This window comes from Lepidothrix coronata, unplaced genomic scaffold (genome assembly GCF_001604755.1).
Source record: "Lepidothrix coronata isolate B3197 unplaced genomic scaffold, Lepidothrix_coronata-1.0 Scaffold18, whole genome shotgun sequence".
In the NCBI taxonomy this organism is placed as follows: domain Eukaryota; kingdom Metazoa; phylum Chordata; class Aves; order Passeriformes; family Pipridae; genus Lepidothrix; species Lepidothrix coronata.
Window position 1 is genome coordinate 3,831,185 of NW_016690198.1, and position 15,236 is coordinate 3,846,420.

The following is a 15,236-nucleotide window of genomic DNA, read 5'->3' on the forward strand; positions in this document are numbered from 1 at the left end:
ATAGCAGAAAGGATTGAAGCTCATGTGTGTTCCTGCCCCTGGTGAGTGCCCTAACCACTCAGCAAGTGAGTTTTACTCATACCCATCTTCCTTCTGACCCACTGAGTACTTAATTAGTCCACACAGAGCAAAACATCTTCAACAGAGCAGAGATTGAAAAAAGAGATCTAAGAACACCCTGGAGAAGAATAACAAGGACTCACATCTCTCTAGCAGTGGAGCTATTTGAACCTAACTCCTCTGTTTACAAGGAACAATTTTAAACTCTTTGTGATACAGATTAAAAGGAGTTGGGAGAGTGATGAGGGTCAAGATGCAATGAGGGGCATCACCATCCTTACCGAGGAGAAAAGGTTCTTTTTCTCTGGGTATGTTCTAGTGGCAAATTTAGGCAATTCTCTGCCTAATTCTCTGTATGTATCACAAAGGGAGACCGGAGGCCAAAGGGCTTGTATTAGACCTAGCAGGTCCAAGATGGAAGAGCTAGTGATCCCCAGGTGAAAGAAACTGGGCGAGAAAGGCAAGAGACTGGCATGGTTGTGTCACGATCTGCTGAACAAACTATAGGGCAAGAAGGAAATGTGTCAATGGTGGAAGTAGGCACAAGTATTCTGGGAAGAGTACAGGAACACCGTCTGGACCTGATGAGATGCATCCCAAAGTCCTGAGGGCATTGCCTGATGTAATTGCTAAGCCACTTCCATGACATTTGAAAAGTGTGGCAGTTAGGTGAAGTTCTAGGCGACTAGCAAAAAGGGAAACTTGTACCCATCTTTACAAAGAGTACAAAGGAGGACCCTGGGAACTACTGACCTGTCAGCTTCACCTCTGTGCCTGGGAAGATCATGGAGCAGATCCTCCTAGAAGCTCTGCTAAGCCACATGGAGGACAGGGAGGTGATTTGAGACAGCCAGCACAGCTCACAGCTTAACCAAAGGAAAGTGCTTAACCAAAGACAAGTCTTCTACAATGAAGAGACTCCATCAATGGACAAGGAAGTGGCTACTGACATAATTTATCTGGACTTCCATAAGACCTTTGACACACCCTCCAAAATCCCTCTTTCTAAATTGGAAAGAGATGGATTTGATGGGTGGACAGTTCGAAGGACAAGGAATTGGTTGGACAGTCGCATCCAGAGGATAGTGGTCAATGGCTCAGCGTTCGGATGGAGATTAGCGACAAGTGGTTCCCTCAGGGGTCCGTACTGGGACCAGTGCTAATCAATTACTTCAGCAATGACATAGCGGCATTGAGTGCACCCTCAGCAAGCTTGCAGGTGACACCAAGCTCAGTGGTGCGATTGACACACCTGAAGATGGGATGCCATCCAGAGGGACCTGGACAAGCTTGAGAAGTGGCCCCATGAGAACCTGAAGAGGTTTAACAAAGCCCAGCACAAGGGACTGCACTGGAGTCAGGGCAACTCCCAGTATGAATACAGGTTGGGGGTTGAATGGATTGAGAGCAGCCCTGCTGAGAAGCACCTGAGGGTGCTGGTGGATGAGAGGCTGGACATGACCCAGCAATGTGCACTTGCAGCCCAGAAAGCCAATTGCATCCTGGGCTGCATCAAAAGCAGCGTGGCCAGCAGGCTGAAGGAGGTAATTCTGCCCCTCTAAACTGCTCTGGTGAGACCTCACCTGCAGTGCTGCATCCAGCTCTGGGGCCCTCAGCACAGGAAAGACCTGTGGGAAGCACCTGTTGGAACAAGTCCAGATGAGGGCCACAAAGATGACTAGAAGGATGGAACACCTCTCCTATGAAGACAGGCTGAGAGAGCTGCGGTTGTTCAGGCTGGGAAAGAGAAGGCTCTGGGGAGACCCTACAGCAGCCTTCCAGTACCTAAAGGGGTTTACAAAAGAGCTGAAGAGGAACTTTTTACAAGGGCAAGTAGAGATAAAACAAGGGTGAATGACATTAAACTGAAAGAGGGCAGGTTTAGATTAGATATATGGAGGAAGTTCTTTACTGTGAGGGTGGTGAGGCACTAGTACAGGTTGCCCAAAGAAGCTGCTGATGTTCCATCCCTGAAGGGGTTCAAAGCCAGGTTGGATGGGGCTTGGAGCAACCTGGTCTAGTGGAAGGTGTCTCTGGTCATGGCAGGGGGGTTGGAATGAGATGATCTTTGGGGGTCTCTTCCAACTCAAATCATTTCATGGTTCTATGATTCTACAGTTGTTGAGAGAAGGAAATAATGTTAAATTAGCTGAGATCTGCTAGGAATTCAGACAAAGGCAACATAAAAGTGCACCCTTAAGAGCAATGAGAAGCCTGCATCTTGCTCTTTCAGAGAACAAATCAAATTTAAAGAGGGCTAAATCCCCACTATTTCCCTTCCTTTCATACATAAGACACTCTGTAAAGGCATGCACTTCTGTTTGTTTTGTGTGGTTTCCTCAGGCAGTGAATTATCTAGGACTGAGTCTAAGATTGGCTGTTTAGTTTCAGGCTTTACGATAAGCTTTTAAATATAGCACAAGAGTTTCATTACATGTTACTCCAAGCCAGCTGGAAGCAGTTACACTTTAGTCCTCCTCCCCCTCCCTCCTCACCACAGGACATCATTTCCAAGGCCTTACCCTTCTTGTCTTGATGATTATGGGATGAAACTGCCACATATGGATCTGTATTTTCAGATGAACCAAGCGGATCCTTCCAATCCAGCAAGCGTCCCCTAGCATCATAACCCTGTCGAGCGCGAGAGTCAGAAGTGGTGGTGCTTGGGACTAGGGAACTGGAGTGTCCTGTTTACATTATAAATACAGGTAGGGAAGACAAGTCTCATTAGTCACTTACCACTCTACCTCCCCATGCTCAGGAACACACGGACTGCTTTGCTTCCATGATGGGTGAACATCTTGCCTTAGGCTGAGCAAAACTCCTTCAAAACATAGCCCCAAGAAAGAGGAGATTTGAACCTTTCAGATCAGGGTGCTAAGAGGTGCTGCCACTGAGCTCGCAGTTCTTTGCTTTAACTCAACAGAGCTAAACACGTGCGAAAGAGGGTAAGCACACTTCATTCAACTCAAGTATCCTTTGGCTGGATTCAGTACACAGCCTGACTGAAACTGAAGTGTCAGCCCATACTGTCATGGTACTGGCTTAGTTAAAAAGAATTTAAAACAGAAAAACTTCTAAAATGGCCAAAACTGAATGGGAATGCCAGAACTACAAAATGGCAACATCAGTGGGACTCTGCCTCATGCCCCCAGGGGAATGAAGGACAGCCAAGCACCAGTGTGCTCACACTGTGGCATCCCTCTCCAGATGGGATATGTCCAGGGCCAGCTGCTCGCACCCGCTTGCACCATCACTATTGGTCCCATCTGAGCTGATGGTCCAAAATGACTCTGAAATAAGCACAAAACTGAATATGGTTTCTGCTCAGAGTGACAGTTAAGACAATGTCTCACTATGTGGATCTGCCCAAGAACCCATGACTCCAGCAGCAGCTGGACTGAGGTCTCAGGTGCCTTTTATCCATTACAAATGCTCTAAACATTATTACTGCTGTCCTGAATAAGGCTGATTGGCTCTTTGCATATCAAACACCCCAACCAACAGCACATTCACAGAATGTGCCCCGCTGGAAACATGGAACAATTTTAAAGGTGGATTGGCTCAGGCAGAGACGTAGCACCCAAAATGTTTGAGATGCTTGGAGTCTACTGTCTCTGGAAGATGGTCAGCTGCTTTGGGGAGGAAGTACCAAAAACTATCCACACTACACCATTTTGACCTCAAAACCACTCTGAAAGTTTCCTTTCAGCACGAGTGCCAAAGTGAGTTATTTTGAGCAGGACCCAAGGAGTTCTGGGCCTCCTTAATTTGAGGTGGAGTAAGTATATTACCCCTTGCCTACTTTTCTGAGACAGCCTATCGAAAGAGGTGTTTGTGACACATGCTCAAACACAAACTAACAGAATTGGATTATTCACAGACAGAATGGTGCTTTTTCTTCAGATAACACTAGATAGACTGACAGGAGCCCTTCTCCTTTTGAACAGCCCAGCAAACTAATTTTCCTTCCTTAGATGAATCTCCCCTGGAGAAGAGTCCAATCATCAGGCTACAGACTGCCCTAGCAGGGACCCTTTCCCTGCTCCTTCCCTTGATCTTGCTTCACTGCTTGGAAGAATAACTTGAGACTCACTGGGGCAGAGACAGATCAACACAAGGAGCTGAAATTTAAATCCTCCCAGAGAAGGCTTCTGTAGTTTATTTTAAACAGTCACTGGATAAGCACAAAGCTTTTGGAAGCTGCATCTCAAAAAAGCTGTTTAAATGCCTTCTAAAGCCATCCAGCCCCAACTCTCAGAGAGAAGAAAGAGATGATGAACCGAGATCCTCAATTCCACTCAGCAACCAAAATCTAAATGTTGGCCACCAATGTCCTCAGGCTTTTTGAAGTACCCATGTGTTTCATTTTATCCAGCCCTTTCACCAGCTTCATGGCGTTGAGCTACTGAGGAAGTCAGCAAAATACTGCAACTGCATCTATTAAGATGCTGTTATGAAGTCCTGCCGAATATTAATGAGGAAAAAAATGTCTGTGCTCCTCTGTATGTTTTCAAGGAGCCCTTCTGATTTCCTGCACAGGATTATAGGTGGAAACAGTTTGGACTGTGTTTAGCACAGGACATGGACACAATGAACTCCTGTAACTTGTATGCTTAGAAAAGAAAGCTGGTCAAATTCACAGCAACACAATTTAGCTCTGGACTTCAGTCTGAAGGCTTATACTGACAAAGGCACTGGATTATTTTTTACCCACTCATGGTAGAAAGTCTGGTTTCTCCCAGTCATCTTTCTTTAACACGGCAAATTAAAGGCTGTATTTTGTTAAGAGAGAGCTTTTAACGTCACTCAAATAGAAAAGAGAAGCCAAAACATTATTGTCTTTTAAAAGGTTTCCATAAGCCACAGCATGGCTGGGAACATTGGTAACACACAGTTAGATAATGATGGACTCTGATCCAAATGTGCTGCCTGCTCCACAGCAGTCCTGCAGCAGGTCTGCTTTTTTCCAAAAGGACAGGTAGAAGTCCAGTGATTGAAAGCACACACATATTCTCTTGAAGTAAGAATATGTTGGAGCATAAAAGGGTTCACTCAACACCATTTTACGCTTGTCAGTTCCTGTGCTCATCCCCAACAAATTAGACAAATAACATGCTAGAAAATGGAAATTATGGGATTTTTATATTTTCCTTTCCCTAAGGACTAATCCACAGTTGCAGCATTCATGGTGTTCCAGACTCCGAGTTAATACCTCATTCAGCAACCACAATAATGTGTACAGTATTTGGTCAGCTTACAAATAGTGCTGCACTCAACATAAGAAAGCAATTAGTCATTGCTTGATAAGGAGGTAGAAGAAAATTTTGCCAAGTAGCAATCATGGTTTTGCCTGTGTTTGATACGCGTTTATATACCCATATCTCTGTCCAGACACTTGCACTTTTAAGTGTGTTTAAAGGGGGAATTCTAAGGAAAAGCTATAAGTAAAGTCAAAGAAAAACATGTCATAATACAGTAATCTAGAGGAAGTATATGCCTAAGGGACACATTTTCTGGGGAAAAAAAAAATATTTCCTGAACCATATGTTGCCAATACACAGAGAACTTCCTTGTAATGGAAAGCTAAGGCTTTGTGAAGATATTAATGTGTACCAGATGGTCACTAGGTGGAGAGGGGTTTTATACAAAAGAAAGAAATCAGTCCATTCTCTCTGTTACTAATGTGTTAGTCAAGTACACACTAAGAAGCAAGCTTCCACAGCTAATTGAGATAAACTTTCTTCCATTTGATTTTGAGGAAGCAGGGCAGGAGCAGATTAAACCTTAGCCTGTCCCAGTTGTGCTAGAGCAGTATTCTGCAAACACTTACTACTGGGCAGTGATACTGCTCCCTTAAGCAGTATCACAGTGCCCTGTAAGTGTCTGAATAGCCAGTCCCACTGGGTGAATTTCAGTTCTGAGCAGAGTGGCACCACAAATGTGTGAGCTACTTAAGTTTCTCTCATAAACAGAAAAGACTGAAGTGGCAGGCAACCCAGTCCTGGCCCTCTCACACACAGCCATTATTAAACCTTTACAATGTGTTGTATAGTTTGCAGCACATAGTGGGCCTTTTTTTCCCATTACACCATTTTTACCACTCTGACTGTGCAAATAGGCTTTGCTGAAATTTAAAGAGGCCTTTGCACATCTGAGATGTGGCCAGTACCTCTGTGTTAATAATGGTTAATACAAAATCATCTGAAAAACCAATTCTGCTTTTGTTTTAAAGCAAAGAGTCCAAATAACTGCACACATAGTGCTTTTCAAATGTCTTTGTTTAAAGCAAACACGTAAAAATCAAACAGACACACTTTTAAAAAATCTGGTTTAGGTGCTTCCATTATTTGCAAAAACTTTTCATTTGGAGTGCTGTAATCAAGTAACAGAGGCAGAGTAAAAGCACTTAGTGTCTACAAGCACAGATAATGATTCAGAAAGGCTGCACTTCTGTAACTAGAGCTTGTTCTGAAGTGCACTTGTAAAACGTAAGCAGAATTTTTCAGGTTTAAAACAAAGACAGAGATTCAATACGTATTTGATAGTTGCTCTAATATGCACAAGTCATTAGGATCTCAGAGGTTAAGATGTCTGTGTGCTATCCTATTAACAGCTATAGCAACCTAATTAGACAATTAGAGGGAAAAGCTAAATCAATACTACAGAGGGAGAAAGGACTATAGCTAGAGGGTTAAATAAGGGCCCAATTCACTAAGAATTGATGTCTCCAAAGGTAATTGAAGCTGCTTAGAATTTTGCAGAGGAATCTAGCCTAATCTCTTTGTTTAAATATGTAGCTCTTGCATAATTTCTCTCTGACCTTCTGCAGCCAGACCTTTAGTCTGCTATCCTCTCCTTGGGTGTCACTTGAATAGTCACCTGTGTGGACTTTGCACTTTACTTGTAAGCACTTGATCATGTAAGACTGCCCTAGAAAGAAGCCCACTTGCCAAACTCATGAGAAGTTTGGTGCCAAGAACAAAGATTAAGGGCTTGATTCTCCTTTCATTCACACCGCTACAGATTGGCAGTAAGTCTGTTGAAGGAGGGTGATTTATAGTGGAGAAAATCAAGAGAATCAGGCCTTAAGACTTCTTTTGTCTTAGTTTCAGATGCTTTTGGATATATTTGCCCCCTGAATCAAAAAAAACCCTGAGCACTCACTTGGTTGGTATTCTGGTTTATTCCAGTGTTCTGAGGCTTAATCTATTACAACATGCCATTTACTTATGCATTAAACTGTACTCAGTAACATTAAAATAGATAATTCATAAAATTTTCATTTTCTCAAGAAAAAAAATTACTCAGATCAGTTACTACAGTTAGCAAACATGAACATGTTTACTAAGACTGGTTTACTACCTCATCCTAGGATTTTTGCACTTCTGATGTGGAAGATCAGTAGAGGTGACTAGTGCATTTTGCCATGATAGGTGAAAAGAAAGACTGACTGCAATCATATCAGAATGGATACTTTAACTAAACTCATAAAAGGAAGAACTGACTTGCCTACCAGCCTTGTTATCAGGGTGTACCTGAGAAGGGCCAATGAAATAACCTGTGAAAGACATGAATGGGAATCCATGTTAATGCTGGGTCAGTATTTCTCCAGTGCATCTGTCTGTAGGGTTCTGCTTTAAAAGCTTGGTTAATTTACGGAGTCTGTCTTTGGGCTTGACAGTAAAATGAAGCCCTTTTTTTTTAACCCTACTCTTTTGGATTCCAGCTTTTTTCACTCTGCTGCTCACTTGAAACACTCTTCTGCTTTTTTAGTCATATCAGTTTATACCAAAGTTCCTACTAATACTGTAGTTAGCAGGATCCAGAACCACAATCTCACAGCTATAACTTTGTAGCCTATGAATTCACTTAGAAACAGCAAATCTAGAACATTTCTGGCACATCAGCACTATGTCCAAAACCATTTTCTTATCTTTACACTCAGCAGTATGGATTTTGTTATTACTCTTTTTCAATTGTTGCTCTATGCATTGGAAATACAGCAATTTTATAATGAAAGAAAGTACAAACTGTATATGCAAATGAAACTGCGAGTCTTCCATATATTACAAAGTCTTAACTTCCCTTTGATTTAGTACACTCCCTTCACTGGTTTTCATTATCATATTTTCAAACAAGTTTCACCTGCACATTTTTCATTTCCTGGTAATAAACAACAAGGGGAATTTGATTTTAGTTTTACAAATGTTGAACAGCACTATTGTGCCTCCAGTTATTTATATGCTGCTGTACTGAGCTGTCATTGCTTCTGTTTTACACCTACATATTCTGCAGGCATGAGATGAAAGGATCAATTAAAAGTTCATCTCAACTTCACATTAACCTATCTCTTGCTATGTTCAGTCAAATATATGGTGAATTTGACCTAGCCTTGCTGAACTGCTAGTCTTGTACATCCTGAAAGCAACACCACAAGGAAGCTCTGACCCCATATGGAAATTTCCCACTGACTTCACTGGGAGCAATACCACATATCCTCAGCTTGTGAGAACTTATCTTTGTTCAGAATGTCTATTAAGAAAAACTATTGCAATGTATGCCTAGGTTTGAATTTAAAGTGATTATTTATTCTGCAATGATTCCTCATGAAGATATTTGTTCTTCACTCTTGCATAATCCACTTCCAAATATGCAGAACAAAGTGATGGAAAGCACTGTGAGCACACTTTAACAGCTGCCTCATGGGAAACTGGTACTGTAGGCTTGCAGAAATGATCCTCTTCAGCTCAGGTAATTTAATTTGCTATATGAATTTCTTTTATTCTTTTTTACAGACTGGGACTCATTCAGGTAATAAGATACTGCAAGAATGGACAACATACATGACTCACCCTAGAAGCAACAAGAACCTTCAGGAATTGACATATAATCCAGTCTCAACTCACATGGCTAGTTTTCCTTACGAGAGATATTCCTACCCAAGGGTAGTTCCCCTCCTTTCCCTAAGGTATCTCTGACTGGCTGCTGCAGCAGTAATGACACCAGCCTGGACGGCTCATGAGTGGGATGTGAGCTGCTATATTGTTTTTCCTGGTGAACAGGTAAGATGCATCACTGTACCCAAGTGTTCCTTTGAGTGTTCAGATGAAGTATACTCTTAATCATGTCTGCTGGCATGCCATTAAAATAGGCCTTATCTGACTTTATTTCAGTGGAGACAGTTTTGAGGGAGGACAAGAAAGGAGGGATTGAAAATCAAGAGGTATGACTTAATCCTAATTGTGATTAGTGAATCGGGCCCTAAAAACCAACATAAAACAAGTAAAAAAGGGTAACAGCTATGTGAGTACAGGAACTACTAACTAACATCAGGATCTGGGGAGAATTTTTAAAAACACTCATAAACTGACCATACAGTGTGTCGTAAGACATTTCATGATCAGGTGAAGCAGTTGAAATGTCTATGAAAATAAATTGGGAAGAAACATTTAATACAACAGAAGTATGAAAATACTTAAAAGTTTAGTAAAAAGTGATTCCTCCAAAATGTATTTGCTGTCAGTAAATAAGGAAACTAAGAACTTCCTTACCATTCAGGGCTACGAAGGAATCTGAAAGACAAATAACAAGGGAAAAATCATTATTTCTCACTTGTTTTTTCTTTTAAATAGTTTCCTGCTAGCAACCATTTATGTTTCAGCTGACATTTATAAGTATGTCGTTAGTACACTAAGGACCCAGGCAACACTAATATTCAGACATACCCAAAAACAATGTTGGGCTTTGAAAGTGCTCATGATCAGTACAAGGAGTAGCAAGTGGGAAGGCCAGTGTCCTCCCTGCCATGGCTTTCCTTACAAGTCCTAATCTAATGCAAGGCATTGCAAGGGATGCAGCCAGCAATAAGGACAAAACTCAGATAACCCATGACCACATGAAGTAATAAGATCAGCTGGCTTAGCAGGGAATGAAATCTACCCCTGTGCAGTGTCAAGGTTCAACGCATCATTCAGGGCTAAAGAGGGATTTAAGCAGGGCATGGGCTTTGTTGCTTTCTGCACAGAAGCAGATCTCTCTGCAAGAGCACAATGTGGTGTTCCTGAATAATTTCCTATCCCTTCTTTTATATGTAACAGATATCAGGTACACTCCACTCCTGCCTAACCTATTTGCCCAAGGAGAGCAGAACTGGCTGAAAAGGGCAAAGATGGACCAGCTGGGAACTGACCTGATTTTGGTTCTAACTCATTTTACAGGGAACAGAGAGCAGAGTATGTGTACACCTCCTTCGAAAATCTTTTGAGACAGCCTACACTACCCTGTCTTAGGGCAGAGGCTGAAATCCTTGCACTCCTTCAAACACAGTGATCACAGTAATTAACAGCTCTTGAATAAGGATGCACAAGGCATGAGAAAGCTCTGGCTTTCTACAAAGCAGCTGGCCCACACTGTATCCCATGGCACACTCCAGCCCTCCATTATTTTGCTCTGTATTACAGCAGTAATGACTCTCTAACTGTACATTAATTCCTCAGCTTCATCAGTTTTATTGCATCTACAGGCATCAGTGCAAATTGCACTGAAAAGAATGTGTCTTGATTTCATGAGGTTCATAAATAATATTTGGGGCTCAGAATTAAACCAACTTTGGAGAGAACATTTGGAACAAGAGCTGTCCTGAACACAGATTTTGGTATTCCTGAAGGCTCACAAATCAGCATGCAAGGCTCCTCTGCATGTAGTGCAAGCTATGCACTTTTACGCATTTCAGTGCAAAACCGTAAATGTTTAAAGACTGTGTTTAAGCTTTCAACTCTTGGTGTCAGTACCTAAGGTTTACTATTGAAATTTCTTAGGCAGAGTCAGTGGAACATAACCCTTAATACCACTAAGTTGTCCAGACTGTGTATAAAATCCTCTAAGCTTCACAAACTAAGCAGTTGTCACTTCTTGATTCAGATCCAAAACTGAAGATATATTTCACTGTCTCCCTGTGCTGCATGGGAATGTAGTCCACATCACAGACTACACTAAGAAACCAAGCCACTTCTGTACATAAACAATCCAACCACCATGGCTAATAAAGACAGTGAATACCAATTCATTATGTCATTGCTGTAATCAATATCCTCTAGAGCTGAGCTTTTCTCACTATGTAAGTGCTTTGAAGTCTGATGTTTGTATAAATTACACAAACAGGGCTATTTTCCTCAAACACATTTAAACAACAGTTCCTCTTCTGAACCTGCATAGTTAGCTGCAGTTGCTGTCCCTGTTGGGGCTTACACTGCTACAAAAGAATGCCTGACAGGTAATGGCATTCTGAGGCATCCTTCTGAGGCATTCAGAAGGATACTGTGACACATGGTAAAGAGAGGGTAAAAGCTTTGCTTACTTTGGCAGTCACCCAGGCCATCTGTATTGCCATGTTCTATGTCCTGTTCAAACGCCAGTCTGAATAAATAATACAAAGAAACAAAACAGTATGAATAACAACAGTCACAGGCATAACCAGAAAAAAATTATCAAATATGCAACTGAAACTGGCCATTTCTTTGGAAATTCCACACAAAGACTGAAAAATTTTAATACAGACATTTGAGTTATTCATCATTGCTTAATGATTTCTTGGCTTCTGATGATGCTCTGTCTTTATATTATTACCTCTAAAAAATCCACTGCATGCTTCACTACCAAGGGAGGAAAAGAGATTTGTGTTTTTTAAACTGTTAAATATGTGATATTATTGGGAGCAACTATAATGCAACTTTAACTTCTTCACAGAGTGGACCAGGTGCACTGATACTTTGGTGTGAGAAGGAAGCTAACCAACTGGGCAGGTACTGTGCTGGGGGAAGACAATCTGCATTCCAATCATTTAGGTACTATGACGGATGAGACTGCAAGGCATATGGTCCAGCCCACAGAATGTATTCCCTTCAACTCAAGGTGCTCTACTGAAAAACACTCACAGGCTTTTCTGACATCCTCAGTTTACGCTCCCAACCTCTGCCTGTGATTTTGGATAACTAGTGAAGCTGTTCTTCCAACTTCCTGTAAGGTCAAAAGTGAACAACAAGAACCTTGAAAAACTTCCAACACAAGCCCTTGTCTACATTAGTTAGGATCCTGCCCTTGAGGTATAATTACCCTTGCAGAAAACTCATTCTCCACTCCTGGTCAACCACCACCTGCTCCAGGAGAGCAGCTCACATCTCTGCCTCCTGGTGGCTATCTTAGAAGTCCACCAGACATCTCCACAGCTGCTCTGGACCCCTTTCTAATCACTGGACAGAGCATGAGGTGCCTTGCTCACTTCTGGACTTCACCACTGCACGCTGCACTGCCTGTGTCTTGATGGATCTACTGATGAATGCGGAAGCTGCATTCTGTAAGGTACGGAAGTCCCATAGAGTTTGCCATGGAAGTTCAAAAGGACTCAAACACTTTTGGAATGCTGAAAAAAACTGATACGGGCAAAGGTGCATTTTAATATTATTCTACCAAATGTCCAGTCAGGAACGGCCCACACTTTTGTAGTAAAGCATATACAGACACATATATTAGAAAGAATTTCTTTACAGAGAGGGTGGTCAGACATTTGAATGGGCTGCCCAGAGAAGTAGCGGATTCTCCATCCCTGGAGATTTTTAAAAAGAGACTGGATGTGGCACTTAGTGCCATGGTCTAGTAACCGCAGCGGTAGTGGATCAAGGGTTGGACTTGATGATCTCAGAGGTCCCTTCCAACCCAGCTGATTCTATGATTATATGATTCTATACAGCTATAACTTCCCCAGTGGACAAAATAATTTTAATTGAAACAGCAAGCTAAGAACAAGACAGAAGCACAGGGATTATAACTTGTCCATTACATACCAAAGACCTGTACAGAAGCAGGGTTGAGTGGGGCCAGCTGTGGGGCTGTCAAGGCTATGGTTGCGATGTCTGTGCTACACTTCCACTACTACCTTGAGGAAGTATAGCTGTATACCTCAGAGTGAGCAATCATGAGGTGTGCCAGAAGTGGCCAAGAAATGTGAGCTCTGAAGTGGGTCTGCTCCCTGTAGCCTTCACAGACTTTCATTATTATAAAATAATGAAATTTTACTGTTAAGCAAGGGGAGACCCAGCACTTCTCTAAATCTGCTTTAAGCCCTTACTGTGCTCTGTGATTCCTCATAGTAAATTAGAAAGACTGGTTTTGTTTTCAGTGGACAAATTGCTTCAGTAATTTAATTTGGATTCTATTGCCTCTTTAATCAGCTGTGATGGCTCCAGTGTAGGCTGGTCCAGACATATCCATCCAGTTCGCTCCTTTCAGTAACACACGGACCTTAGTACAGCTCTTTCATTTTCTTCTTCCTCCTCTTTCAGCAGTTACCAATCAGCTGACACTTCACATCAAAAAAATTTGTGAGACATTTCAGAAGTGAATGCAAATAAGGTAGAAACAAACACTTCCCACATTTTTCCTTCCCTAAGAGCCCCATGTTTCAAATAGCTGTGCCCAAGACTGCCTGGCGCCACGGCCAGAGCTTTGCGTCCCATCCAGCCAGAGCTCTTACTCACTTGGAGCCAAGGACCAGCTGCGCGCACACCCCGCTCTCCTTCACCCATCCACAGTACGGGTCTCTGGACGCTATGCAGGCCCTTGAGAAAGAAGAGCACAAGGTGGCATTTGTGAGCGCTTCCGACTTCCTACACCTACTGTTCAGGCTTCCGACACCATCAGAAAACACCTACTTTTTGCATTTGCCATGACGCTCACAACGGCCCAAGGGAACCTTGATGACACAGGTGGAAAAGGCGATGTACAGGGCACTGCTGGGCTTGTCAAGCTGCATGCCCACGATCCGCTTGTCCTCCATACCATCATAGCTGCACCTGATAAGGAAAAAAGTGAGCTAAGGTTGCAGATTGGTTCTCCTGGGAAACCAGAGGAAACCTTAGTGATTCCTCAAGCTGAAAAAAAAAACCCACAAAAAACTCCCCCCAAAAACCCCTAAGAAAGATAGAATTGAACAAGTCGAGGAAAAAATCCTTACAATAGCCACTAAAAACACTGATAGACACATAAGCAAGTATTAAAAATGCATGGGACAGGGGAATAAGAATTGGAGAGAGACAGCACACCAGACAAGCTTCTGAGGGCCCTTCATTTTTTGTGTTTATTCTTCTCCAGTACTCAAAGTAGCTGAAATTTCTGCATGATTATGGCCCACTTCAAAGCCCCCTTAGGCATATTTCAGGAAGGCTGATGTGTGGAAAGCTTCCCTTTGAGAGCAGCTTCCTCGTTGTTGAATTATTTGGAGAGAAATCAGGGTTTTTTATGGGATTAGAAAATTAATCTTCCTTTGCAGAACTTCACTTTTAATTACCCATCAGCTGCTGCATAGGATGGGCTAGTTTCTACACATACTAAATAAAAAATCTTATTGCAATGTAGAGACTGATAAGCAGACATCCCTTCCCCAAACAATTTAAAATTACTGAAAATACTTGGCTTCTCTAACCACTTCCCTTTCTGTGGGACAAACTACTCTCTGGGAAATCAGAAGTTCAAAGTCACCCATACATGACTACAAAGAATCAGATACACACTTTTCAGGATTGTAAACACTGATCTCCTCCAGGAAAAGGCTGTCATTTAGGAAACCAGTGTTTCCTGTCCGTGCCAAGAACTTCAGGATGATTCCCTTCTCTGACCCCAAGAAAACCACGGTGTAGTTCTGATAAGGCCCAGCAGCAGAGTCCACAGCAATTTTGGTCAGTCGGTATCTAAAATAAAAATACAGCATTTTGCATCATTTGCGGTTAGACTGTAATCTTTAAATCACTTTTGCCACTTCAGTTAACTGCATTGCAGCCTTCTAGCAACTATATAACACATTGAAGCACTTTTCCTACCTGCCTATAAGTCAACACAGACTGTGCCAGTTTGGCTCCCCAGATGTTGGGGAATTTTCATGTGTTTGCATGTCCATATGACCAACAGCAAGCAGAATTGTCCACAGAAAGCTGAAGGGATGTTAAGAGTCTGAGGGCATTTAGGAATTATCGATCTGATCAAAAGGAAAAGCCTGGTAATTTCTTCAGGCGGGGAAAGAGAGTCAGCACAGTGAACTTCTTCAAAATTTCATGCTCTGTCACATTAAAAGCAGCAATGATAACTGAACGAGATTCAACTTTCTTTTGGTTAGGAAAAGCTGT

At 42.2% G+C, this 15,236-nt stretch overlaps 1 protein-coding gene across 9 annotated transcripts in view; it reads right to left on the minus strand.

Moving 5' to 3' along the window:
* Positions 1 to 15,236, minus strand: part of SEMA6A (semaphorin 6A) — a 135,039-nt gene that overhangs the window by 25,361 nt on the left and 94,442 nt on the right. For 4 of the 9 annotated variants that reach the window (XM_017807313.1, XM_017807312.1, XM_017807314.1 and 1 more), the window contains 7 exons: positions 14,628 to 14,804; positions 13,770 to 13,910; positions 13,596 to 13,676; positions 11,420 to 11,478; positions 9,615 to 9,635; positions 9,435 to 9,485; positions 2,583 to 2,747 (listed from right to left, as the gene is read on the minus strand). In XM_017807313.1, coding sequence (XP_017662802.1) covers positions 2,583 to 2,747; positions 9,435 to 9,485; positions 9,615 to 9,635; positions 11,420 to 11,478; positions 13,596 to 13,676; positions 13,770 to 13,910; positions 14,628 to 14,804 — 695 coding nt within the window. Of the gene's footprint in view, positions 1 to 2,582; positions 2,748 to 8,662; positions 8,886 to 9,434; positions 9,486 to 9,614; positions 9,636 to 11,419; positions 11,479 to 13,595; positions 13,677 to 13,769; positions 13,911 to 14,627; positions 14,805 to 15,236 lie in introns of those variants that run through there. The other 5 variants (XM_017807315.1, XM_017807317.1, XM_017807320.1 and 2 more) reach the window with 5 other exon arrangements.